At 43.3% G+C, this 27,700-nt stretch overlaps 1 protein-coding gene across 1 annotated transcript; it reads left to right on the plus strand.

Annotated features, from left to right (window-relative positions):
* Positions 1-118: 118 nt before the first annotated feature.
* LOC310791901 (putative E3 ubiquitin-protein ligase UBR7) lies at positions 119-26,825 on the plus strand. Its single transcript, XM_083653582.1, has 12 exons — positions 119-368; positions 1,091-1,211; positions 7,433-7,566; positions 10,580-10,640; positions 11,350-11,445; positions 12,887-12,940; positions 14,503-14,608; positions 15,640-15,770; positions 17,282-17,446; positions 17,741-17,909; positions 23,787-23,848; positions 26,679-26,825. Exons 2-12 carry the CDS (start codon positions 1,092-1,094, stop codon positions 26,760-26,762), a joined length of 1,182 nt encoding a protein of 393 aa, XP_083509708.1. The 5' UTR covers positions 119-368; position 1,091; the 3' UTR covers positions 26,763-26,825.
* The last annotated feature ends 875 nt before the right edge of the window (positions 26,826-27,700 follow it).

Here is a 27,700-nt window from a genome sequence, read left to right on the forward strand (position 1 = left end):
CGTTCTTTTGCTCGTTTCTCTCGCGAGATATGGCAAGTGGATGGAGCTTCAGTTTACGAGCTGCACCTGAAGGCACCATCACACAGCAGCAGCAGCAGCAGCAGCAGAGAAACAGATCTTTGGCAGGCGGCAGCAGCTCAGCCTCATGGACTCTATTCCATCTGTTCTGGTTTAGCTTAGCTCCTTCTCTGTAGCTCTACTGAGTTTCTATTGGTAAAACATTTACCCTCATACTACTGGTTCCCGCCAAATACAGTCTGCGGAAGTAAAAGGGAAGTCGTCATCAGTAGCAGCTTTGGTTTAATAACAAAGATAGCAGCATTAGCTAGTTAATAACTAACTATAGGCACTGAGCTGTTTCTAGCCAGGTGAGTTGTGTTTACTCTTTAGGACATAAGAGTCTGTATGTGTGTGATCCATCTCTGCTTCAGACAGGCTGCCTGTGTGAGTGAGGGCCTCCACAGATACAGAGGAAGCTAACTTATCTAGGTAGCTAACGTTAGCTGTGTCCACTGAGCTGTTTGTATCAGGGCGAGTTGGTGTCGTTCCTCTTAATAGGAGAAGACTATCTGTCTCCCTCCCTCCTCCAAGAGTGTGAGTGTCTCCAGAGATACAGAGGAAGCTAGCATAGCTAGCTATGGCCACTGAGCTGTCTGTATAAATATTGGAGGTCTCTCTCCCCCCGCTCTCTCTCTCCCCTCCCTTCCTCTCTCTCTCTCTCTCTCTCTCTCCCCTCCCTCCCTCTCTCTCCCCTCTCTGATCAATTTCTGCTCCAAGGGTGTGTCTCCAGATATACAGAAGAAGCTAACATACTTAACTATGTCCACTGAGCTGTTTGTGTCAACAGGGGAAGAGTCTCTCTCTCTCCCTCAATCAAGTGTGTGTGTGTGTGTGTGTGTGTGTATGTATGCATGTGTGTGTGTGTGTGTGTGTGTGTGTATGTGTATAATATAATAATATACATATGTGTGTGTGTGTGTGTGTGTGTGTATATATATATATATATATATATATATATATATATATATATATATATATATATATATATAATATAAAACCAAATCAAATCAAATATGTTGTTTGTTTACAGGATGTGTGAGGCAGAGGAGACAGTCTCTCTGGTGGATGTTCTTCAGGAGGATGAAGAGTTGGAGCAGGAAGCCTCAGCTGTGTTAGCAGGAAGTGACTCTGACCAGTGCTCATACCCCCAGGTACTTCACTCAAATCAACTCGCAATAGAGAGCCGCAGGGATGACGTATTTTTGTAGTCAGAACGCGGAAGTCCCGGACTTCCTGGTTCTTCACTGTTTCTGTCTATGGGATTTTTGAATGGGTTTTTGCCGGGATGCTTCAAATACGGTCTCTGGGCAACGCAAGATTAATCAAACGCGAACCAGAGTTCCGTCGGATAATCTTCACACATGAGGACCACTTTCATGAGTTTTGTAGCGTAAATGCGAGCCCTAGAAGTAAAAAGCTCGAGCTAAGCTAATCCAGAACTACACACTGTCGCATAGGCTTCCCCGTCACGTCAGCACTCAACCTAGACTGTTGTTGATGTGTGCACTGATTACCCCGGGCTGAACGGGCTGAACCAGGTGAGGGAAAGAGAATTTCCGTGTTCGTCCTTTGAAGTGGTGACGTTATTGACATATAAATCCCCATCGACTCAAGAGTGTAGTCTCATTTAGCCACACAAAGGAGCGAGCAGGTGGAGGGAGAGGAGACTGTCCACTGTCGTGACAGTTATGTTTTAGCAGCAGTTCTTTTCACCAAGGCATATCGAGGAGATATTGGCTCATAATTTCCGACAACTCCTCTGTGTGAATCAATCAATCGCTCGCGTTTAGTGCCCGACTCCATTCACTTTCGTTCCAGAGTGTTTGACGCGCGGGTAAAACTCTAGCCTTCTTGTTGTTGTTCTCTGCAGGTCATTGGTGTTTTCTCTCAGCACCATGGACAGCGCTGAGTGGCTGCCATCATCACTTTCAGCTTCACACTGGAGAGCCATTTGCGCTTCTTTGTTGTCACTAAATGGGCTGTATTGTGCGCATTGGCCTGTCGCATGACTCGCCATTATGATGGCTTCTAAACAGTTAGTCTTTTTTGACAGGTTAGGCGGTTTGACAATAAACATTGTAACAAAAAGTTATGCCATGACTTTCACAGCATCTTAAACCACGCAGACAGTGGGGCTGGACAAAAACGAAGGCATTGCCATTTATTATATTCGCACATTGCAGAGTTTTTTGTTTGTGTTTATGGTATTGAAACGATACCATTGCTATTTTCAAATACGCTGGTATATGATATTATCATATTAGCGTCCTATGCTGTAGTGGTAAAAAAAAAAAGTGGGTAAACTATACATTTCTGAGGCAGCTTTCTCGTGTGTTGCACCGTTATGAAAGAGAAAAAAAAGGTGGATAAACTTCAGTCGCCCATATACAGTATGAGACTAGAACAACTGAAACTGAATATATCCCAATTAGGGATGTTCATCAGTTATCGAAAATCGATAATTGATCGTTAAGGAATGGAATCGATCATGTGGAATTTTTATCGATTTTGTTATTATTAAATCTTTTTTTTTTTTTTTTTTGTGGACTAGGTTTGGGTGGAATTCGTTCCTCCTCGCCCCACTCCATTGCACAGCCAACTAACGTGAGGTGGAGCTTCATATAGTCTCTAGTTTTCTGGCTGGGCACGGGCCTTTGTGCCAACAAAACTGTTTTAAACATGGGGAATTCACACCGGCATGCGCCGGGGACAGCAGAGTGTTGGAGAGGAGACACATTGAAATAAAGAGTTCATTGAGGAGAACACGTTGTCTTTCATATTTTCTGCCATAGGCATTCATTTTGTAAAAAAAATATATATATTATTATTATTAATATGATCGATAATCGATAATTGATCGTTAATTTTCCCCGATCTTCGATTATGGAAATTAGGGATGCACCGATATGAAAATTTTGGCCGATGCCGATAACCGATATTAACATTGCTGTTATGGCCGATAACCGATATTTACCGATGTCGATATGATCTGTATAAAACCACATTTTTATGATCATCACATTTTGTACATACTGAAAAACACATGTTAACACTGAATTTGAAAAAGTTATGCATTTCTTTATTTGCAAAGCCTTTGGAAAAGCCCATAAATCATAGATTTACTGCATTATTTCATATCAATGTGAAGAATTTGGCTGATAATGATAACCGATATTAACATTGCAACATCTGACCGATACCGATATGACCGATATGTTAAAAAATGACCAACATCGGCCGATACCGATATGATTGCCGATATATCGTGCATCCCTAATGGAAATTTTTCAAAATGAACATCCCTAATCCCAATAATATAATTTGGTCATTCTCCTCCTCCTCCTCCTCCTCCTCCTCCTCCTCCTCCTCCTCCATTTATTTTGTGAACTGGTGGGGACTATAGAGAACCTTTTGAGGGTTTCATATGTACCACGCTATAGAACCTGTTCTATATAGAACCACTTCTAAGAGTATGGAGTACAAATAAGTATGCCTAAGTAATCAATATTCAATTCATTTATTGAAAGTTTTTGAGTTGAACTATGTTTTGCAGCCTGGTGGAGGTTGTTACAGTATATCAGCCCATGGTTTTTACAGGGGTCAGACAATAGTATTTCAAATTCAATGGTTTTACAATGACCTTTTCCAGCACTATTTTTCTTCTCTTTGCACAAAAGCAAGAAACCATTCCCTAATCCTTACTGCAGTTCATATCACATGTTCAGTTGTCTTTCCCAGAATAGCCTACAGAGAGCTGTGCGTATTTGCTTTATAGGACCCATCACATTACATTACATTACATTACATTACGTCATTTGGCAGACGCTTTTATACAAAGCGACTTACAATAACACATTTTTTGTTAGCAATAGAGCAATCAACTATGGAGCACAGTCTATGACAACTACAACTTCTGAAGGAACAGTGGTACAAGTTTAGGTTAGTGGTACAAGGTTGGTTAGTTTTTTTTTTTAGTTTTTTTTTTTATTATTATTATTATTTTTAATAAGGAAAGAGAGAGAACAAAGTTAGATCAAGAAGGGCCCAGATGGAGCCTGAAAAGGTGTGTCTTTAGTCTTTTCCGAAAGATCGGCAGTGATTCAGCAGTCCTGACCGAAGGTGGAAGCTCGTTCCACCATTGAGGTGCCAGGGACGAGAAGAGTCGAGATCGGGATGAGCGACTTTTGAGCCCCCGTAGCGAAGGAGGGGCGAGGCGACCTGCACTGGTGGAGGAGCGAAGGGAGCGCTGAGAGGTTTGGAACCTGACCATAGATTGCAGGTACAGGGGAGCTGACTGGTGTGCAGCCCTGTAGGCCAGTACCAGTGTCTTGAATTTGATGCGGGCCGAGATGGGAAGCCAGTGGAGCTCCTGGAAGAGGGGAGTGACGTGAGAGAATTTGGGTTGGTTGAATACCAGACGGGCTGCAGCGTTCTGAATGAGCTGAAGCGGTCGGATGTCGGTGGCAGGTAGGCCGGCCAGGAGCACGTTGCAGTAGTCCAGGCGGGAGGAGACAAGAGACTGGACCAGGAGTTGAGTCGCTTCTCTTGTGAGAAAGGGACGGATTTTGCGGATGTTGTAGAGAGAGAACCTACAGGAGCGTGCTGTAGCAGCTATGTTGGCAGAGCAAGACAGCTGGTTGTCAAGGATCACCCCAAGGTTCTTAGCTGTTTGGGAGGGAAGTACAGTGGTGTTGTCAATGGAGATGGAGAGATCTGCGAGAGGGCAGTCTTTTCCTGGGAGGAAGAGTAGCTCTGTCTTACCAAGGTTGAGCTTGAGGTGGTGGGCAGACATCCAGTCGCCAATGTCTTTGAGGCATGCAGAGATGCGAGCCTCGATTTGAGTGTCGGAGGGGGGGAAGGAAAGGAAAAGCTGGGTGTCATCAGCATAGCAGTGATAAGAAAAGCCATGAGAAGAGATCACATAGGCAAGAGATCTGATATAGAGAAGGAAAAGTAAGGGGCCCAGGACTGAGCCCTGGGGGACACCGGTGGTAAGAGGACAGGATCTGGAGAGGGACCCTCTCCATGAGACCTGGTATGAGCGGTTCGAGAGGTAGGAAGCAAACCAGGAGAGTGCAGAACCTGAAATGCCGAGGTCAGACAGAGTGGAAAGAAGGATTTGGTGGTTGACTGTATCGAAGGCAGCAGACAGGTCAAGGAGGACAAGGACAGAGGAGAGGGATGAGGCCTTAGCAGTGTGAAGGGCCTCTGTGACAGCAAGAAGAGCTGTCTCAGTGGAGTGAGAGGCCTTGAAACCGGACTGCAGAGGGTCCAGGAGGTCATTTTGGGAGAGATAGAGAGAAAGTTGTTCGGACGCTGCTCGTTCGAGGGTTTTGGAAAGGAATGAGAGGAGAGAGACAGGTCTGTAGTTCTGAATAGCGGTAGGGTCAAGGGAGGGTTTCTTAAGCAGAGGCTTGACTCTTGCAGTCTTTAGAGCAGGCGGAACAAGACCAGAGGACAGATAGGAGTTAATGAAGGTAGTGAGGAAGGGAGATATGTTAGGTGAGATGGTTTGGAGGAGAGAGGAAGGGATGGGATCGAGGGGGCAGTAAGTGGCTCGGTTCGAGCTGATGAGTTTAAGCACTTCATCTGGAGAGAGGGGAGAGAAGGAAGGAAATCCAGGGACAGGGGGCCGAGGAGCAGGATTGGAGTCGGGAGTGTTAGTGAGGGTGCCTGGAGGATGGAAGGAGGAGCTGATGTCATCCACCTTTTTAGTAAAGAAGGTTACAAAATCATCAGCAGAGAGGGAGGAGGGAGGGGGAGGAGAGGGAGGGTTGAGGAGCGTGGAGAAGGTGGAGAACAGTTTACTGGGATTGGATGCAGAGGACTGGATTTCAGAGATGAAGAAGGAGGTTTTTGCTTTAGAGACAGCATCAGTGAAGTTTGAGTGGATAAGGTGGTAGGAAGAGAGATCTTCAGGGAGATGTGATTTTCTCCATTTTCTCTCAGCTGCCCGAAGCTCAGTTCGATAAGTTCGCAGAGATTCAGTCAGCCAAGGAGAAGGGGGAGAAGATCGGGCAGGCTTAGTGGTGAGTGGGCAAAGAGAATCAAGAGCGGAGGAGAGAGAGGAGAGAAGAGTGGTGGAAGCCTCGTCGGTGGACAGGAGAGCAAATTGCTCGCCATCACACCTTAACTTGATCAGAGGGAAATCATTAATGTCTCTTTGCTGAAATTACACCAAGTGATTCACTCTTCAGTTATAAAACGCTACCATCCATTCCCCCCCTCCCAACACATTTTTAACCGAGCGGCGTTCAGATCACCAAGTGTGGTCAGGTTGCCAAATGCGCATTGCTGGCACGGCATTCAAACTGGATCATTTACTTCTGATATTATTGTACCTCAGAAACACGGCTACTCCGCTAGCCTCTTGGTAGTTGTTTGAGGGGAAGCTGCCCGCTGTCTGGACAGACGGGTGTAGAGAGTGTGAGGAGCGGGGCTCCGGTGGCCTTGGTCAGACAGGCAGCTTGTGAAAGACACCGCTCTCCCTGGAAAGCGGCGCAGGGCACATCACAGGCAAGGCGGAGGCGAGTAGGTTCCCCAGTAGGTGGGATACGGTCGGCTAAAAAATTTTCTTTTCTTAATTGGTGTGTGAAGTCCTTGGGTGTGCTGTCAACAATGGAGTTGACGATTTCTTTTTATCCAGAATGCAACTCGGGCAAGTTATCAGATATCTGCAGTGATTGCAAAGGGTGGACGAGCTTTTTCATGTGGTGACTTTGTGAAACAGTGTCTGAATGTGGCTGCGGATACTGTGTTCACTCCTGAGATTGCATCCCTGCAAATTGTCATGGCAAATTGTTTACAAAAGTCAAATTCAAGTTGCGAATTAAGTCAAATTTCTCTCTTGATTACAAAGGTGGAAAATACAACTGTTTTAAACTGGGTGTTTACTGATTAAATGTTTAAGCTCCCCACAAATGCAGATGTTTTTTTAAATATATATAACCAATTGCAAATTATTACAATTACCAAACAGATACAAAGTACGGTAGATTATTATATTGAAATGTTATTTTAGATTTAGAATGTTAATTTTCTATAAAACACAATACATTTTTATGTAATTCCACAACGTTTATTTTTGGCCCTCGGCCCTCCACCCAGATTGAGTTTTGGCCCTTCATGGGAAAGAATTTGGGCACCCCTGGCATAAACGATCTGATTATCAAGGTGAGTAAACGCTATGTCGTATTGAAAAAGGTGCGTAAATGGCATTTACGTGCGTTTAGCCTCCACTACAGCCCTAAGTATATGGTACAGCTGCCTACTCGCGTTCAGTCGCCCTACATGTACATGTTTTTATACAGTTTATTGTGTGTGTGTGTGTGTGTGTGTGTGTGTGTGTGTGTGTGTGTGTGCGTGCTCCCAGGGTTATGTGAAGCGTCAGGCACTGTACGCCTGCAGCACGTGCACACCGCGGGGTGGAGAGCCAGCAGGGGTCTGCCTGGCCTGTTCCTACAAGTGTCATGAAGGCCACGAGCTGTTTGAGCTCTACACCAAGAGGTAATTAAACATGAACTAGCTCTTACTAACTAACTATCTTTAATTAACTCTACACAAAGAGGTAAGACCATAACTTTAATTAACTTGTAAGTACACACTACCTAGCTAACTGTAACTCACTTACTGTCTTTAATTAATACCCCATTCATGACAACTCGGGACCGCCGGAGGTTTCATCTCGGAGCGTCCGCCCCTGGCATATTTGCGTTCACGCTGCACTTCCCTGTCCGGAGGGAAAACACTGGGAAAAACCAAGGAGGGTTCTGGGAAGTGGAGGCGGTAATGCAACATTTTGGATGAGATGTGTGGGTATGACGTCAGCTGTAATTCCGGCCTGGACGACTGTTCAATTCACTTTTTACAGGTCGGAACCCATTTTTTCCCGGTGGTCCGAGTTGTCTTGAACGGGGTATAACTCTACACCAAGAGATATGCCAAGGCCATGACCTGTTTGAGTTCTACACCAAGGTGTAAGACACGCTAACTAGCTCTAAATAACTAACTTCAGTGTTTCCCCTACCATTCTACAATCGGGAGAGACCATTGTGAGTGCAAAATCATTCATTGATTGCTTATTAATTGGTTGTTGCTTGTATTGTCTCTGATGAAAGATCAAGGTTGAACCTGTGTAGCTGGTGGAAATGTACTGGGCTAGATGGAACTTCTGTGAGCAGTGGAAACTTACTGATGCCTCTGAAGGTGGGGCGGGCGGCTGGTGTTTGAGTATATCATGGGGAGATGCGTTTGCACGTGGCACATCTCACTCTGACCAAAACTTAAAAAGACTACACAGAAAAAATATTTTCTTTAAATCCTCGATTTCTTTACGTTTTGGTTCGAGTGAAATGTTATGTGGTCTCTCCTGTTTCTAAATATATCTGAACCGTTTGGTTTGACGAAGTAAAACTATTTTTTTGAAGCATTTTACGAAATGTCTATGGGAAAATGAATGGCGGATGAAAATCTCTGCTACAGTGCTGAAGCAGGAAGTGACGTTCCACTTTGGGTTCAAGGTTCAAGGTAGTCTTTATTATCCCCGAGGGGCAATTTGTGGACCAACCAGTAGAAGCATAAAAAACAATTGACAGCAGTTACAGTGGAAATCACATGGGGCTATTTAAGAAGCCAACAGCAGCAGGAACAAAGTCGTTTTTGTGTCTGTTGGTTCTGCATTTTGGCAGCAGACTGAATCTGCGACCGGACAGGAGCAGCTCAAACTCTAAGGTCAGAGGGTGGCTAAGGTCAGCTTAGATTGACTTTGCCTTTTTCAAGGTACTTTGGCTCTCTATTGGAGCAAACGTTTCAGTCGCTGCCGGATGTCCGCTGCCCGCTTATTACAAGCTCTGTCATTGGCTCCGACCATGTCAATCAGAGCGGCTTCAGCTCCCTCCTCCCTGTGTGTTGCTGTAAATGTCCCCTGCCGCCGCAGTGAAAACAACGCTAACTAGCTAGCAAGCTAACGGCAGAAACCTACAACAATGCTATCATCCTGGCTGTGTAGTCAGCCAGCTCAGTGGCCTTGTGGTCTGAGTGTCCGCCCTGAGACTGGGAGGTCGTGAGTTCGATCCCCGGCCGAGTCATACCAAAGACTATAAAAATGGGACCCATTGCCTCCCTGCTTGACACTCAGCATCAAAGGGTTGGAATTGGGGGGTTAGATCACCAAATGATTCCCGAGCGCAGCGCTGCTGCCGCTCACCGCTCCCCCAGGGGATGGGTCAAATGCGGAGAACAAATTTCACACATTGTGTGACAATCAGTGGGACTTTACCTTTACTTTACCTTTACCTTTAGTCCTGCTTTGGGGCGGGCGGAGTGAGTTCTCTAACATTAGTTAATAGCAACCTAACTAGCCGGCTGCTGTCCAGAACACAGTCAGCTAAGATGCTTCCTACTATTGTTCAAAAGTGACTTTCCTGACACTGTACAAACATCTGACTGCAAAAAAAATAGGTAAAGGTTGACATTATTGACTATTCTTGAAAAAAAAACGACAAGAAAGTGACAGATGTTTGTTATTTAGCCAATGTTGTTTCACTTTTTTCTGCTGCGGGAGGCTTTGTGGGCGTTGCCATTAGGGGCTCGCTCGGGCTTGTTTCGTTCTTCTTCTTTGATTGGAAGGGACGCAAGGTATCATGGGATATCCTAACCCACCAAAATTGGCCAAAAACAGGTACCTAGAAAGGTTGCAAATTCAGTAAACTTATGTATTAAACTGATTTCAGACAGCCTAATTACAACTTCCTACCTAGAAATGCCACCTATAGCTCGTTCACTTGAGAATCAGACACATCTCGCAGACGGTCATTTAATAAACAAAACAACTCGTTCTTTCTTCTTCCTCTTTAGTTATTATTGGTGGTTGTCAAACCAGCTTAGAGGTGCATTATCGCCACCACACTGTAGTGCGACTCCGCACTACACTCATTTATCGCCTAAACTGGGAAGCACTGCTCAAAGTGCGACACCTAGTGGCAAAATTCGGTATACCGGTTAGATTCGGTGTGATGTAGGGATGTCGAAAATCATAATTTTTCTTGACCGACAACCGGCCCTCATTAGCCGACAATTGGTCGGTTAACCGAGAAGATTAAAATGCGCTATTTGACTGTCTGTGCCCCATTAAACTATTACCACAACAAATGCTTGATTTTTTTTCATTAGAAAGCGTTTATTTTTACATCTACAAGCAGAAAAAAACACATTAACAAAACGAGAAGACAAGTTGAATATTCCAGCCATCTAAACAAAAACATTCCTCCGATAGGCTATACTGCTTAGAGCTGCACGCATTGCATATTAAGGACACGTCAATTGACACGCAGCCGCCCCGTGAAGTACTGTTTGAGCGGACGACAGCCCAGGCTGCAGGGTGCACTGACGAAGCGCGCATCACTACAGTATCTTCTCTTTTCGATTCATTCACAAGACTTTTGAGTGTTTCAGGATTTGAACCGGCAGCCTGTTGGTCAGGGTTGGCTATTCGCTGACTCAGACGTTTTCTTCTCCACAGGAACTTCCGCTGTGACTGTGGGAACAGCAAGTTCACAGACCTGCAGTGCAAGCTGTGTCCAGTAGGTGTCACTGTGACTGATGACAAACTGTTCATTAGAATTGGTAAACAGACAGAAGTTCAGCGTCCTGGTCATGTGATGTCATTCATGCACAAATGACATCACTGGTCTACAACTTAACCCAAATCAACTCTCAATAACTAAATTAATGCCTGCAAAACTGTTTACAGTTCTCTGATATACTACTGATTTTGTAATGATACAAAGCTGGTTGAAAATTGTGTTCCTTTAAGTTTAGTGAAGTTATCCTTTGCTTTGTTTCAGGAGGAGCGACTTAAGTCAAAATATATAATAATAATAATAATAATAATGTTCACATCCTCGTGTTACCTCCGACTTGGTCGGGCTTCCATACAGGCACGATTGGCTGGTGTCTGCAGGAGGGAAGCCGGATTGTGGGTACTTGTCCTGGTCGCTGCACTAGCGCCTCCTCTGGTCGGTTGGGGCCCCTGTTCGGGGGGAAGGGAACTGGTCGGAATAGCGTGATCCTTCCAGGTGTTCTGTCCTACCGGTGAAGCTCCCGCTGTCGGGTGAGAAGAAGCGGCTGTTCAGAGGAAGCATGGTGCTAGTCTCAGCTCTCCCCAGATCGGTGGAGGGTGGAGCAGCGACCAGGGCAGCAGGGGGGGGAAATTGGCCAAGTACAATTGGGGAGAAAATGGGGGGGAAATCAGAAAAACATAATAATAATAAATAATAATATTTGTTTCAGGAGAAGGAGCGACTGAACAGTCAGAATAAATACAGCCACAACTTCTTTGGGGTGTACTGTACCTGCAACAGGCCCTACCCCGACCCAGACGATCAGGTCAGACCTCCTTCCCTCTCAAAGTTCATCACCACTGTCAGAAATAAATATTTAATGTGACATATATGTGGTTTTTTACTTTTTAAAATGACTATGGTCAGATTTAATTACTTTGCAGTGTTAATAGCTGGTAGTTATCGTTTGTGTTTTGCTGTAGTTTAATCCCACGGAGGCTGGCAGGATGGCACATCTAAGAATGAAAGCAGCTAGCCTCTGAAATATGTAACACGGTCTGGTGGCAACCATGAAATCACACAAATCAAGACCCCCCCCCCCCCATTATGCAAGTTTAGATGTTGAACACACTCAATATAACAACAGTTTAGATGTTGAACACATTCAATATAACAGTTTAGATGTTGAACACACTCAATATAGTTTAGATGTTGAACACACTCAATATAACAACAGTTTAGATGTTGAACACATTCAATATAACAGTTTAGATGTTGAACACACTCAATATAGTTTAGATGTTGAACACACTCAATATAACAACAGTTTAGATGTTGAACACACTCGATATAACAACAGTTTAGAATGTTGAACACACTCAATATAACAACAGTTTAGAATGTTGAACACACTCAATATAACAACAGTTTAGATGTTGAACACATTCAATATAACAGTTTAGATGTTGAACACACTCAATATAGTTTAGATGTTGAACACACTCAATATAACAACAGTTTAGATGTTGAACACATTCAATATAACAGTTTAGATGTTGAACACACTCAATATAGTTTAGATGTTGAACACACTCAATATAACAACAGTTTAGATGTTGAACACACTCGATATAACAACAGTTTAGATGTTGAACACACTTAATATAACAACAGTTTAGATGTTGAACACACTCGATATAGCAACAGTTTAGATGTTGAACACACTCAATATAACAACAGTTTAGATGTTGAACACACTCGATATAACAGTTTAGATGTTGAACACACTCAATATAGTTTAGATGTTGAACACACTCAATATAGTTTAGATGTTGAACACACTCAATATAGTTTAGATGTTGAACACACTATAGTTTAGATGTTGAACACACTCGATATAACAACAGTTTAGATGTTGAACACACTCAATATAACAACAGTTTTAGGATCACTAAATACTAAACTTGTTCAGGGCAAAACAAGGTGTTCACCAACTTTCAGGGCGTTGTTCTCTGAATGTTGCTTTTAGGAATGCGCACATTCTAATAAGCATATCTCCTTCAACTATTTTCAGATTCCATTGGAATTGGAATCATTGTATGACATAATTTGAAAGCTTAGAAATCTGCAATTTCATAATCTGTAAAAAGAAAAGGAAAGGACAAATGACCTTACCCCTACTTGTTACCCAAAACACCAGTCCCTGTCACATATATGATCTATTTTTATTATACTTTATATTTCATAACAGCTTCTTGTCTTGACAGGTGGAAGATGAGATGATTCAGTGCATCATGTGCGAGGACTGGCTTCACGGCAGGGTGAGACTGTCTAACCCAGTCTTACTTTAGATTTCATTTTAGTCGTAGTCTTTTGACTAACATTTTTAGTCAGTCTTTTGACTAAAATGCCATTTAGTTTTAGTCATATTTTAGTCATCTGAATTGTTTTAGTTTTAGGGCGTTTGCACATTAGGAGGAACGCCCCTCTCCCCCACCGGTCAGCTTTCACATTAGAAATGTTCCGTCCCCGGCCATGCTTACGATGGTGGCGATACTGTATGCACCTAGGTGGCAATCTGCCAAAAACACAAAGAAGAAGAGTAGGCTACATTTCAACATTTGCCAAGTGGATTATATGGATAGTATTGTAGTGGATGGTTTGGACTTGGGTGTCTGTGATCTACTACAATAGGTACATACGAGTTTGTGTATTAGTTTCTATACTGTGATGAACTAAAAATGTAGCGTTATAACGTTAGTGTAAAAGCCAGTTGTGTTGATAATAGTGAGTAGCCTTTAGCATTTGCTTTCATACCGAATCAGATATCAACGTTTATGTTGATTAACAAGTCAATATACTTGCCTGACTGCTTCTGAGTTGACAGTGCAGACTGATATCGGCTAACGTATTGAGTCCTTAACATTCGGCTGACTTTACAATTAAAAACGAATCTAGTCTCATGCTGCAACACGGTAGTTTATTTCACTCAAACAAGCTAGCTACATTGGTAATGTTTCATCTCCCATATTGCTTTCATGTTTTCTCGCTACAGTAGAGTATATCAAGTGGGGAGTGTCATTGTAGCTGCATATTTGTATCTTATTTCATATCATTTTCTTGATGGATAATATCAATTCGGACGCGTTGTATCGTGTTGTCTTCTGGCGCTGGCTACTTTCATTCATTATGGCTGAAATGGCATCAATAACCTAATTGATATGCTGGAGGAAAAAACACAAGCTAAAAATGCTAACATCTGTGGTTGAAGGCAAAAGAGAGACCAATTGATCCTTTCACTCTCTTCAAGGAGCTTGCTCCAATGAGCCTCTGCTGAGTGCATTCTCCCAAAACAGACAACACAGGTTAGCAAATTGTTCAAACATCTGTCATGTTAACATTAATTAAGCTAGAGGTAGCCATCGCTTAACTGCCATTTAAACAAACTTTGCCTACAGTAGCGCATGTTTGTTTGTTGACATGGCTCAGCTGTTTGATGAAAATCGATACCATCCCTAGTCCATAATGTGAAACCACCCTTAGTCTAGTTTTCATCGACTTAATCTACTATCGATTTATTCTACGAAATCTACCGTAAAGTTAGTCAATGAGAAATAACAGGTTAACCTACTAATAATACCTACCTATAAGGTGTAATGCATTATTTATTTAAATGTTTAAAGACATTTCTGAACTTCTGAGAGATACTTTTTTTATTTAGTTATTGTCTTGTTTTCATCAATGAAAGTAACACTGGTCTAACCTAAACCTGTAGAAGATACTGTTTCTGTGAAGAACCTGGAGAACATGGTTCCGTCACATCAAGTGTGTGTGTGTGTGTGTGTGTGTGTGTGTGTGTGTGTGTGTGTCCGTGACGTGACAGCACCTGGGCTGTGTAGTTCCAGACTGTGTGGAGCTTCAGGAGATGATCTGTGAAGCCTGTATGAACCTTCATTCCTTCTTATGGACCTACGCTGCTCACCTGGCAGGTACGTATTTCTCTCTAGCCCTTTTCCCACATGCGCTTTGTACCGCAAAATGACCGGAACGTGGTCTAATGCCTGCATGTGGGAAAGGCGCCGTGCCGGTATAAGCGCGACCCCGTCATCGCCGACATTTCACCAGTTTCGAGCCAGTCAGAAGAGCGGTATGCTCTTAAGGGGACGCAAGTGGAAACGGGTCCAGTCATTTTCCGCCACAGCGGTCCTTCAATCATGGGCGAGGTGTAGCCTACACACGTTGCTTAATGTTCCAGCGGGCATAATCTAATCATTCGCGCACATTAAAGCAAACTGGCGAAATGATCTTGTGATAGCCTAATAAGAGCAGTATGTCAGCTTGCTGATTTCCGAAGGCAACCCCGGACACATCAAACGAAGCCAGTCTGTAAAAAGTGCTTCAACGCGACGCAGGTGAACGGATAAACATCGAACCAGCAACTATTTCTCTCAGACACGGATCCCAACTTCTTCAAAGTGCATCATCTAATCATTCGCGCACATCAAAGCAAACTACTTCCACATTTCGCTTCGTGCATTTGCTTTCTCTACATACATACAAGCGTTGAGCAGCTTGCAAGCCTCTGCCATTCTCGCTGTGTCTGTCCGTGGCTGCTGCTCTCGAGCAGAGAGGGGAGGGGGTAAATCGGCTGTGTTGATTACGCTGGCGGCTTGACGCTGCTCTAAGTCAAACGAGTGTGATTTATTGTGTGACAACTGACAAGCGAACTTATTTCGAGTTTTGCCGACCCCCCAAATAAGCTCCCCCCTCCCCCCGCCCCCCAACATACAGGCAAATTCGCTGATAGATTCCCACATGCGCGAGCCGAAGTGTGAAGGGAAATGTCCGATATTGACTTACAGGTAATTTTCCGGTACGCATGTGGGAAAACGGCTTCTGTCTCCTTCTCTCTGTCTGTCTCTGTCTTGTCAGTCTTGACTCTGGACTTGTCAGTCTTGAGGGACTTGAATGCAAAGACTTGTGACTAACTTGTCACCACTGTGATGCGTTTCCTGTCCAGTTCCCCATGTGGCCACAGTTGAGGAGGAGAAGGAGGAGCAGAGCGGTGAAGAGGAGACAACAGGAGCAGAGGAGGAGACAGCAAGAGCAGAAGAGGAGACAACGGGAGCAGAGAAGGCGAGCAGCAGCAAGGTGACACCTCCTCTTAAACCTGCATTCTTTCTGAATCTGACTAACAAGTCAGGCTCACTTCACTGGTGAAATCCATTTTCGGCTCGGTTGCTGAGAAAATTGTTTTACAAGCTAATTAATTGTGACTACCAAACTTGCTAGCTAAACAACGCTAGCCTGTGCACGGTGATGGCACTTATATTGTGACTAACTGGCTTGGTTCTAAAAGGGACTACAGTTACTCATGTCATGACAACCCTAACCTCTTGCTTCATAATCTTTTGATTTTTAGTGCAAAACTTTAACCAAAAATTTGTCAATGGTTTATTTTATATTGTTGGCAAATGACTATTGTATAAGTGGGATAATCAACTTGTAGGTGTGCGTTAAGCGGTTTTGAAGTACTTCGCGGCTAGCTGACCCTTGTTAGCCGATTATTAACCGTTAATTAACTAATCTAGTTAACTAACCATGAACTAGATTCAAATGTATTTACAATGCCTTCCCCCGGCTCGCCAAGTTGGAACTATTTGTTCCTCCCTGCCCGGAACTTCTGATCCACCGGCTGTGCGGAGCCTCCTGCACCTCCTCCATCACCGTCTGGTATGCTGCTGCCACTCTCAAAGTCATCAACAGACTTCAGCGCATCATCCGCTGCACTGAGAGGATAATCGGATGCAACCTGCCATCCCTCCAGGACCTGCACACAGCCAGGACACTGAAGCGGTCTCGCAAAATCATGGCTGACCCCTCCCACCCTGGCCACAAACTCTTTAAGACACTCCCCCACGGCAAGAGACTGAGGTCTGCCAAGACCAGAACCACCCGCCACAAGACCAGCTTCTTCCCAACCGCCATCAGCCTTACCAACAAGGCCCGGAAACCCCTTCCGCCAAGGGCCTCACCAACAACCCCCCCCCCCCCCCACACACACACACACACACACACACAAACTCACTACCTCCTCCTAAACTCAACTGAACTCCCTCCCCCCCCATAAAACTAGCTCATACTGTATCTAATTTAATGCCTGTCTAACTGGGACTGGTAAATTGATGTAAATTCCCTGCACATTAATGCCTATTTAACTTAGCTTGTAAATTTCATGTACATTCAATGTAAACTCTTATCTAACTCTGACTGTAAATTCATGTAAATCCACTGCCTATTTAACGTATATTTAACTCAGTCTGTAAATCTCATGTAAATCCAACGTAAATTCATATTTATCATCCACAGAACACTTCACCACTCATGTACATATTGTATATATTGACTCGATTTGATTTGATTGCACTTGCAACCTTGCAACCTTGCGATTGCCGTTAGTTATCTTGGTACTTCTTATCCCTGTAGATTGATGTGACCGCTACGCTGCATACAGACACTAAGACAAATTCCTCGTATGTAACTTGCATACTGTGGCAATAAAAGTGATTCTGGTTCTGATTCTGATTCTAAGGGTTAATTATTAACATCCCTTAGCCATGTTTAGCTAGTCTGACACAGAATATTTGCTGCTGTGGTTTCAGGGAGAGGAGAGCGAAGGTCCAAGCCGGAAGCGGAGCCACGAGGAGCCGGAGGGGAGGTGCCGACTGAAGGAGCTGCAGGCCATTGGTCAGAAAAGAATCCAATCAGGAGCTGTGTTCTGGCCGTCGTCATGGCGATCAAAACTCTGTTCCTGCATCACCTGCCAGGTAAACAAGATCAGAAGGTCATCATTTTTTTCTACATACATCTTATATACAATATCACACTTTTATCAATGGTGTATAATATAAGTAAATAGTTTGATGCAAATCATCATTTAGGATTAGAACAACTTTTACGATTAGAACAACGTTTAGTCAATGACATTTCTATAAAACCATGGAGTGCTGTACCACGTTTTGTTCAGAAGAAGGATTCTCCAGTCAATTTAATCTTACAAATAAGCAGACATATCTGAAAGCATGAGAAGATCACGAAACAACCGAGTGTTTCCTCTGCAGAAGTTGTGGGCGTCGGCGGGCGTGTCCTTCCTGCGTGACGAGGCAGACACCGTCCTGGCGTACGAACACAAAGGCAGCCGCAGCGAGCAGGAGGTCAGAGGTCCCGACGCACTGATGATGTCAGCGCTTGACAACCTGGGCAGAGTCCAGCAGCTGGAGATCATTCACGGTACCTCAATATTTAAATCACATCAATCAATGTCTAAATCAGTGGTTCCCAAACTGTAACAGACAACAACAGTTTTTACATAATACACATTAACCCTGAGGAGTATAGGCTTGGACTGATTTTCAGATATATCGCGATTTTAAAAACTTACTTTCAGAGGCTGTAGCAGGGTCACTTTTGAAGCCAGAGTGAAGTTTCTGGTATCAACTGAAAATGGAAGACATAAGACATTGATTGATACCAACCATGTCATGCTTATGTTAGCCCTATGTTGTTATTTAGGCTACTTGAAGCTATTGCATGGTTAAATGAGCACATTTTATTTTATGGGGAAAGATTGTTGGTATCTGCAGTGGAAGTGGTCCCTGGGAAATCTGGTTTGGTACATAGTGGTACTTGGTCTGAAAAGTTTGGGAACCCCCGGTCTAAATAATCATGGTCAGTTGGAGGTGTTAATTAAGCAATATAGCATGAGAGCCAGTGTGTTGTGCCAAATATATCCCCCTGATCAGCTGTTATCGGCCGAGTGGGATAACTGCTGAGCAGGGGGATATATTCCACAACACACGCAGCTCGAGTGCTATATTGCTTTTTATAAAACGGTTTCCAAGTATGATAATATAATAATAATAATAATACTATAAGTCCAACTCCGACTGGCATGTCATTCTGATAGAGTCAGTTGAAACACTACTGTAAGGCGGGACCGCAAGAACATGCGGGTGATTTGATTGGATCGTTCTGGAGACTGAAGTTGACATTGGCCAATCCTGGCGCTTGCTGAGAACCTGAGAGCTTTCTGGAAACCCCGACAGGCAGCTCGAGCGCAGCGTTGCATTCTCAGCGCTTGCTGAGAAGCTGAGTGCTTTCTGCAAAGCCCGACACCAACTAACGTTACGGGGTTAAATGCGGGGTTAACAGCCTTTCTTTTGCAAAGAAGACATTAGCCCACATCTATTCTTGTACAAAACATCATTTTCTGCGAAGTATTAGTAAAGTTATAAGCGAAGATCGATTCACAAGGATCTGACAGCTGTCTCCGCCATTTGTTTTGTTTTTTAACCAAAGGCTTTTAGTAAGAGAGTTGCCATGGCAACCAATAACCGAGTCCAATAACCCATGGCCATGGGTTATTGGACTCGGTTATTAGATTTATACAATGGCTGTGAACCAATCAGATTGCTTGATTTGAGAGAGCCGTTTTATAATGGACATTATAAAACGGCTGATTATTGAGTTGCCATGGCAACTCTCTTACTAAAAGGCTTTGGTTACCTCAAATGACAATGTAGAAAAAACAAATGGCGGAGACAGCTGTCAGATCCTTGTGAATCGATCTTCGCTTATAACTTTACTAATACTTAAATTAATAAATTATGTTTTGTACAAGAATAGACGCGGGCTAATGTCTTCTTTGCAAAAAAAAGGCTGTTAACCCCGCATTTAACCCCGTAACGTTAGTTGGTGTCGGGCTTTCCAGAAAGCTCTCAGCTTCTCAGCAAGCGCTGAGAATGCAGAGCTGCGTGTCGGGCTTTCCAGAAAGCTCTCAGCTTCTCAGCAAGCGCCAGGATTGGCCAATGTCAACTTCAGTCTCCAGAACGTTCCAATCAAATCACCCGCACGTTCTTGCGGTCCCGCCTTACAGTAGTGTTTCAACTGACTCTACCAGAATGCCCTGGCAGTTGGACTTATAGTATTACTATTATTATTATATTATCATACTTGGAAACCGTTTTATAAAAGCAATATAGCACTCGAGCTGCGTGTGTTGTGGCATATATCCCGCTGCTCAGCAGTTATCCCACTCGGCCTGCGGCCTCGTGGGATAACAGCTGATCAGCGGGATATATTTGCCACAACACACTGGCTCTCATGCTATATTGCTTAAACGTATAATAAATTACCGTACTTTACTTATTACTCGGGTAGGTTGGTTTGTAGTAAATGATATTGATATCATTCTCTATGTAAGGACGCGCTAGACGTGATCCTCTTTTAATGAACGCACCTGGCGTTTCAGCGCTGGTGGCGTCTGTTGTTTTTGGAGGAGCGCTGTGGGCGTTTTAAAGCTGAAAAAAGTTGAACATTAGAGGAAAAGCGCCCTGCTCGTCTTTTCCACTCCTCCTACCATTTCTCCTCCCGAGGTATCCTCAACCTCGGCTGCTGCCAGAATTGGCAATAATCTGGCTTTCATGTTGACAGTGAACAACATCAAACAGGCAAAACTAGCTGGCTACTGTCCGTGTGGTCGTTGTGTGCTCAACTCTAGTGCGACTGCAGGGGAAAATAAAACGAAGCCAAAAAAACGCTCCGTGCGCTGTGTTTTGTGCACAATGGAAGCGCCCTCGACATGATTTTCATAGCGTTCTGACTGAAAAAAGCGCTTTGGGTGTGAATGTCCCCTTAGGCTCTTAAACACAGGGGTCAATGGGAAATTCTACTATGCCATTAAGTCTCTATATCAACCACCTGCAGCTCGTGTCCAGGTTAATGAATATTCTACTGGATGGTTTCCCCCAACAATTCGGCGTGAAACAAGGAGATGTTTTGTCCCCACCTTTACTTTCCAATGATTTAGCTCTTCAAATGAAGGCATCCAACAAGGGAATCAAAGTTGATGACCAGACTGTGGGCATATTATTGTACGCAGATGACAGTCTTACTTGCTGAGCATGAAAGCAAGCGCGTTGGCTGCGGTACACGTCCAAAACGTTATCGTGTCGTTTACCAAGAACTTGCAATCATGTCGGTGGGGGGACATTTTATTGTCCCTCCATTTCAAAACTCATTCCGGTGAGCCTGCAGAGGGCTTTGCTAGATGAGGGACTAGCATTGTAAAAATGAGGAAATGGCATTCCCTCATTCCTCACAACAAGGAGTTGACGCCGCGGAGTCACATTTTCGAGGAGCTGCACGCCGAGCTGCGCCGATAGGACGCCCAGCTGCGGTGACCCCCTCGGCGCAGTCAGCGCCGTCGATTTCGCTGAGCATAATTTGTGCTTAAGCTGTAACTCTGTGCATCACAGAGCCATCCGCTATTTTCTAAGAGTTCATAAACTCACTCCAGTTCTGGCTAGAGCCCGACCGATATATCAGTCCACCGATATTATCGGCCGATATTGCCCGATAACCGATATATCGGTATCGGCCGTTATGTTGGCCGATATGCCGATATCTTTTTTATTTTGTAATTTTTAAGTCATAGACAACATGTTGTGTATATTTGATCTTTTTTCTTAATTCAGGTTATATTTTATATTTGTTCTATTTGTGTTTTTGTATTTCTAGTTATTTATAATGATTAAATCCCCAGTTCAGTTTACTGTTTCATTGCATTGATGTCATTTTGGACAATAAAGTTGATTGATAAGCTGTAAAATATCCTGCCTACATTACATCTCAAGTCATGTCAAGTCATATCTTTGTCAAGTGTTTGATATTTGAGGGATCATTGCAAAAACATTGTGTAATATAATGTGTATATTTAATATAAGAATATCGGCCGATATATCGATATCGGAATTTTTTTACAGCCTAATATCGGTATCGGCATCGGCCTCAAAAATCCAGTATCGGTCGGGCTCTAGTTCTGGCTACTAGTGGTGATATGAGATGGGAACCCCCAAGCATCAGACACAAAGTTCAAATGCTGCGACTTTGGAATTGGTGAGAATGTCTGATCAGAGTCTCACTAAAAATATATTTAATTGGGACATCGCCCATAGACACCCCTGGGCAAATGAAGTGAAATCCCTTCTTGATTCAAACAATTTGTCATTTATCTTTTATAAAAGGTTATTTTGTGACATCCGGGAGACTATGACTACCGTAATATGTTTATTTTGTATAAAGATAATGGTGTGTCGACTTATGGCATAAACCAAAACTAAGGACCTATCGTCTCATAAAAGACAGTTGCTGTGTTGAACCCTATGTGAAGTTTGATTTGAACAGACGAAAAAGATCTCTGTGCTCAGTTACGCTCAGGAACCCTTATGTGAATTACATGAAACTGAAAATGAGGTTCATTTCTTGTTGTACTGCTTATGATGATGCAAGGGACGTACTCTTTAGCAAAATGTCCTCTATGTTGACTTTTTTGAATTGGACGACTATGAGAAACTTGAGCTGTGAAAAATGGAACCTTCCTCACTCAAATTTTCAAATTGTATCAGTCAAGCATGGAAGCAAAGACCGAACCTTTTATTTAGAAACTGATGTACTGTTCTATATTGCTGTCTTGCCTGTTGCTGACTTGGGACTTGTGCTATTTTAAATGTACCATAACATTGCTGTGATGTTTTTATTGTTGTATGTGTCTTGTAAACTCATGGGAGTTGGGCGGCATGGAGTGCATGACACTTGAATCAATCAATCAATCAATCAATCAATCGTACTGGTCTGAAATTAAGCCCAGGTCATTTTTTGGGGTGTTTTACAAAAGTCACTCTATCACCATGTTAGGGAAACTTCCAGGCACCCTGTAGCAACAATACAACTCAATTGTCTGTTGGGATCCATGGCATGGATCGGAAATTCTCATTGACTTCCATTATAACATACTTTTTTTGGGCCCCCCAGCCTTTTTTCACAAAAGGCATGCATTTTACTTATGCTCTCATCCTGAACCAAAGACCTTGAAATGAAATTTTGGGGTTGGTTTGTGAGAATTAGATGGCCTCGAAGTCAATTGTATCGTTTTCCCATTGGTTTTAATGTTGATTTTGCACAAAAACAACTCTTTTAGGACCTCCAGCCATTTTTAAAATAAATAGTGAATTCCCTGGTGTTAGGCATTCATCCTGGAGCGAAGGCTTCAAATGTCTTGTTTCTACTCTGTTTGGCTATTTTCCCCCATTTCAACCAGTTATGGCACAGCAATCAATTTCATGCAGTTTACATGAAATGTATGGGAAATGGATCCCTATGCCAAACATGGGGAAATGGTGGAAAACTGAATTTTACAGTGCAAACTACTAATTTGAAGCCTTTACTCCAGGATGGATGCGCTACATAATGTTATTCATGTTTTTGGGGGGTAATGGCTGGGCACGTTTTTGCTTTTTCGCTCAAATCGTGCAAAAAAAGGGCAGATTTTGGACTCCCAGCCATCGAAGTTTGGCTGGAACAGGTTTTTGCAGGGTTACTTACATTGAAGGAGAATTCCTGATTGAAAAGCGCAACATAATGGTCTTCGGCATTCATTCTAGAGTAAAGGCTTCAAATTAATAGTTTTCAGTTTCACTGTTACTTTCACTTTCACATATGGCAACTGCATCATCTGGTGGTGAGATATGGCAACTACTTGCAATATCCCCCCTCCCCCAACCAAAACTTGAAAGAGAGTGAAACCCAGTGAAAACTACTAATTTGAAGACTTTACAACACAATGAATGCCTAGAATCAGGAAATTCATGTTTTTGGAGGGAAATGACTGGGAGTTTTGCATGTTTTACATGCTTTTCATGCTTTTCAATCGGGAATTCTCCTTCAATGTAAGTAACCCTGCAAAAAACTTCCAGCCAATCTTAGACATATCCCAGGCTATGATAATCACCCAAAGAAAAATCCAATTTGCATTTTTATGGGAAGGAACATTTTGTATATATATATACATATGGATATTTTTTTACTGTACTTTTTACTGTAAATTAATAATTAATTAAGCATTTGAGGGGTTAGAATTCTGAGTAAATATAAAATGTTGGTACCCATGAGGGATGAAGTTATCAATGAATAAGAAAAAAAAAAGTATTAATATTAATTAATTAATTAATTATGAATATCAAAATCCATGCCATCGACCTGAACAGACAGTTGAGGTTTTCAAAATAACAGGCTACAAATACTATAATATGTATATTGTTTGTTTCTCAGAATACAACGACATGAAGACAGAGCTGAAGGACTTCCTGCAGAGGTTTGCAGCAGAGGGAAAGGTTGGTACAGTTTATCTCTTTCTCTCACTTAAGTCGAGTTCACACTAGGCGCTCTGAGCCCCCCCCCCCCCCCCCGATCAGAGGCAAATCACGTTCGCCGCTCGCTTGTTAAGTGATGAACTGTCCACAGACGTGAGCAGAGAGCACCGCAGAATGACGAGAAGCACAAGACGTGACACAGGCTGTCATCTGTAGCAGCGCCCTGAATCATGCATCCATCTGTCTGAAACATATTTCTACAGGAGAGTTTCCTCTGTCCTGTTTATAACTACAGTATTTAGTTTTGCTGTGCTGCTCGAGTATCAGGACAGCCTATTTTCTCCAAACAATGTCACTGTATGAAGCTACTGTATGAGGCTATCTCTACATATAGGAAAAACGGAATCAATCGTTTTTGGTTCTAAACATAGACTTAAAACAATTACCCCTACACTTTTAAGTCTAAAAGTGCCCTGCAACGCCACTGAAATCAACTCTACCAAATCCGTAAAATATCTTGGTGATGTCTTGGATCAATCTTTGACAGGCGAGGAGATGGCCAGTGGAATACTGGGAAAGGTCCACTCCTGCCTGAAGTTCCTATACCGAAAGGCTAAATTCTTAGACTTAAAAACTAGGAAGCTGCTGGCCTCAGCCCTGATCCAAAGCCACTACGACTACGCTTGCTCCTATTGGTACTCCAGCCTAACTAAACGTTTAAAATCCAAATTACAAACCTCACAAAACAAACTGGTCAGGTTTACTCTCAATCTACATCGAAGAACCCACCTTAACACAAATAATTTTAAGTCCCTAGACTGGCTGCCAATTGAGCAACGCGTGGCTCAACTCAAACTCAATAATGTCCACAGAGCAATCAATAATACGGCCCCTAAATATATTTCAGACCTGTTCAAAATAAAGAACCGTGCTTATAACACTCGCGCAAGCCAGTCCACCATAGACATCCCCCGGTACGGAGGACATGGGCTAAAATCGTTCCGGATAACTGGGTCCTTGCTGTGGAACGAAAGCCTGTCGCTTCCTACTTTTAAAAAGGTAGTAAAGACTCACCTGTATGAACATTTAGCTGTGTTAGACTGACCGATTTTTCTTCTGTTTCTTCCTCAGTATTGATCTTTTAAGGTGTATCATATAATACATTTAAACTGTTAGATTTTCATTGCTCTGATGTCTTACTTCCTGTTATGTTTTGATTCCTGTTTGTTGTCCCTCACCCCTTCCCCCTCGCATTTCGCCCACACACACACGCAGCACACTTTTTCATACCTACGCTGACACATACACACACACACACACACACACACACACACACACGCAGCACACTGTTTCATACCTACGCTGACACATACACACACACACACACACACACACACACACGCAGCACACTGTTTCATACCTACGCTGACACACACACACACACACACACACACACACACACACACACACACACACATACACACACACACACACACACGCAGCACACTTTATCATACACACACACACACACACACATACACACATACACAGACCTCATACTCTCACTTTTGCATTTTGGAGGGACCACAATGGAAATAAGCCATCGGGCCTTTTTGTGTTTTTATCCTTTTGATATTCTCATTTTTAAATGCTTGTATATGATATGTACTTGTGTTTTTAAATCTGATGTCAATAAATGCTTTCAATCAATCAATCAAGCAGCCTGGCACGGCTGATAGGCTACCTGTGTTGACTGCTCTCTGTGCTGATAGGCTACCTGTGTTGACTGCTCTCTGTGCTGATAGGCTACCTGTGTTGACTGCTGTCTGTGCTGATAGGCTACCTGTGTTGACTGCTCTCTGTGCTGCCTCGCTCCGCGCACCGCCGAGCTCTCCAGCCCTCCGTGAAAAATAATTATGATAAGCCTGAATTGTGTTTAGACTGGACTCTGAGCACCGGTTCTGAGTGGTGGTCTGAGGAGCAAACACAGAGAAAGTAGGCTATTTATGTTGTGAGAGCGTGTGTTTGGAAATAAAGCCAGCTAAAAAGTGAACAGACCTTGTTCTTGCTTTGTTCATCCCTGCAAATCAGTGCATTTCTTGTGTGTGTTTTTGTGACAAAACGTGGTTTGGAGACCAGACAGACTTGTCATATAGTGTGAAAGCCGAAACGACTCAGACTCCTGATCACAAGACAGACAGTTGTATAGTGTGAAAGGAACAGAGACTGATGACTGACGAGGATCTTGTAGTCTGTACGAGCCATCATCCTTCATTGGCTGTGCAGCTGGTTGAATGGCTTCTCCGACACGACAAATATCAAGCAGGCTAGATATCCGGCGGAGCTCTGTGACTGGTCGGTGAGTGCTCGGGGGAGGTCTCGCGTCTGTGGACAGTTCACACTTAACAAGCAAGCGCCGATTTGCGATCGCTGAGCTAATGTGATTTGCCTCTGATCAGGGGGGGTTTGTCGCCGAGTCCCCAAAACAGCTCAGAGCTCCTAGTGTGAACTCGACTTGCTCCTCTTAGGCTTTTAAAAATGCAACAACCGGGTTGGATTCCTGCCTGTCCCCATCCCCATATCCTCAGTGCCTACTGCCCAAGTGGGCTCTTCAAAAGGGCCTTTCTCTGCAGAGTTTGCATGTTCTGCCCGTGCTCCCCTAGGGTTTCCCCCACATAGGAACCCCCTGCTAAAAACATGCAAAAAATAAATACAATAAAAAATGCAGAAACATTTGTTCTGTTTATGGTGTTTGAAATAGATCTCATGGGAGAAACATGTTACTCGTCAGTGTGTGCATACAGGCGCTTTGTTTTTCTACAAAACAAACAGGCTGTCTCTCCTCTGATAGGTGGTGACTCCTGATGACATCACTCAGTTCTTCGAGCAGCAGCAGAGGAGGAAGCGGCGAAGGTTCGATGCGGGGCACCTCTGACATCACTGATGACATCACTGTCTGATCTGTTTCTACTGACTTCACATCTCCCTCTCAACCCTTCTTCTGGACTCTATTCTGTTTTGTTTTGTTTCTGATTGAAATAAATCAAATGTCTTCATATTGTCAGCAGTCTATCAATGTGTTTTGGACTCAACTGAGTTTACAGTTAACTCATTCTCTGCCAGGGTCATTTCGGTCTGTGTGCTCCCAGTGCCAGGATTTTGAGCATATTTCCTGATCTTCCAGGACCCACAGAATATTCTGTGCTAGGAATAAAATTACACAACATATCTCACAATAAAGCAGAGACTCTCTTCTTACCCCTTGTAAAAAACTGAAACTCGACCATGTTTCCTTGTTTAGTTACAAGCAGTGGAAGTTAGCTTGTTTTCACTGAAAATGCCCTCCTTTGTAACAGAAATAGGAGAAAAATAGGTTTTTAGTGAACGACACCGTTTCAAGCAGAACTCTCTTTTGAGCCTTTTATTTTTTGCCTCAGTGACACATCAGACATATACAGTATTTGTTTTCCCCCCAAAAAAAAAAAAAAAAAAAGTTTTTACTGACTTTTACTTCCTGGAACTTATTTACCAGATAGTCCAAGACTGGACGGACCAAATGAACCCTTATGCTCTCTCTCTCTCTCTCTCTCTCTCTCTCTCTCTCTCTCTCTCTCTCTCTCTCTCTCTCTCTCTCTCTCTCTCTCTCTCTCTCTCTCTCTCTCTCTCGCTCTCTCTCTCGAGTCTCACACACACGCACACAGGAATCACAGGCAGCTGCTCAATGCACAAATGGCCGCTCATGATCGTCACTCACTAACGGACTCTGTTTACTGCTAAATGGGTGACTATACTATAAATACTAAACGTGATTTAGCGCTTCCGTTCATCAGTTTGACTTGAAACAATGTCACAGGCTGGGAAAGGGTCTGATCT

This window comes from Poromitra crassiceps (genome assembly GCF_964638095.1).
Source record: "Poromitra crassiceps genome assembly, chromosome: 17".
Taxonomy (NCBI): domain Eukaryota; kingdom Metazoa; phylum Chordata; class Actinopteri; order Beryciformes; family Melamphaidae; genus Poromitra; species Poromitra crassiceps.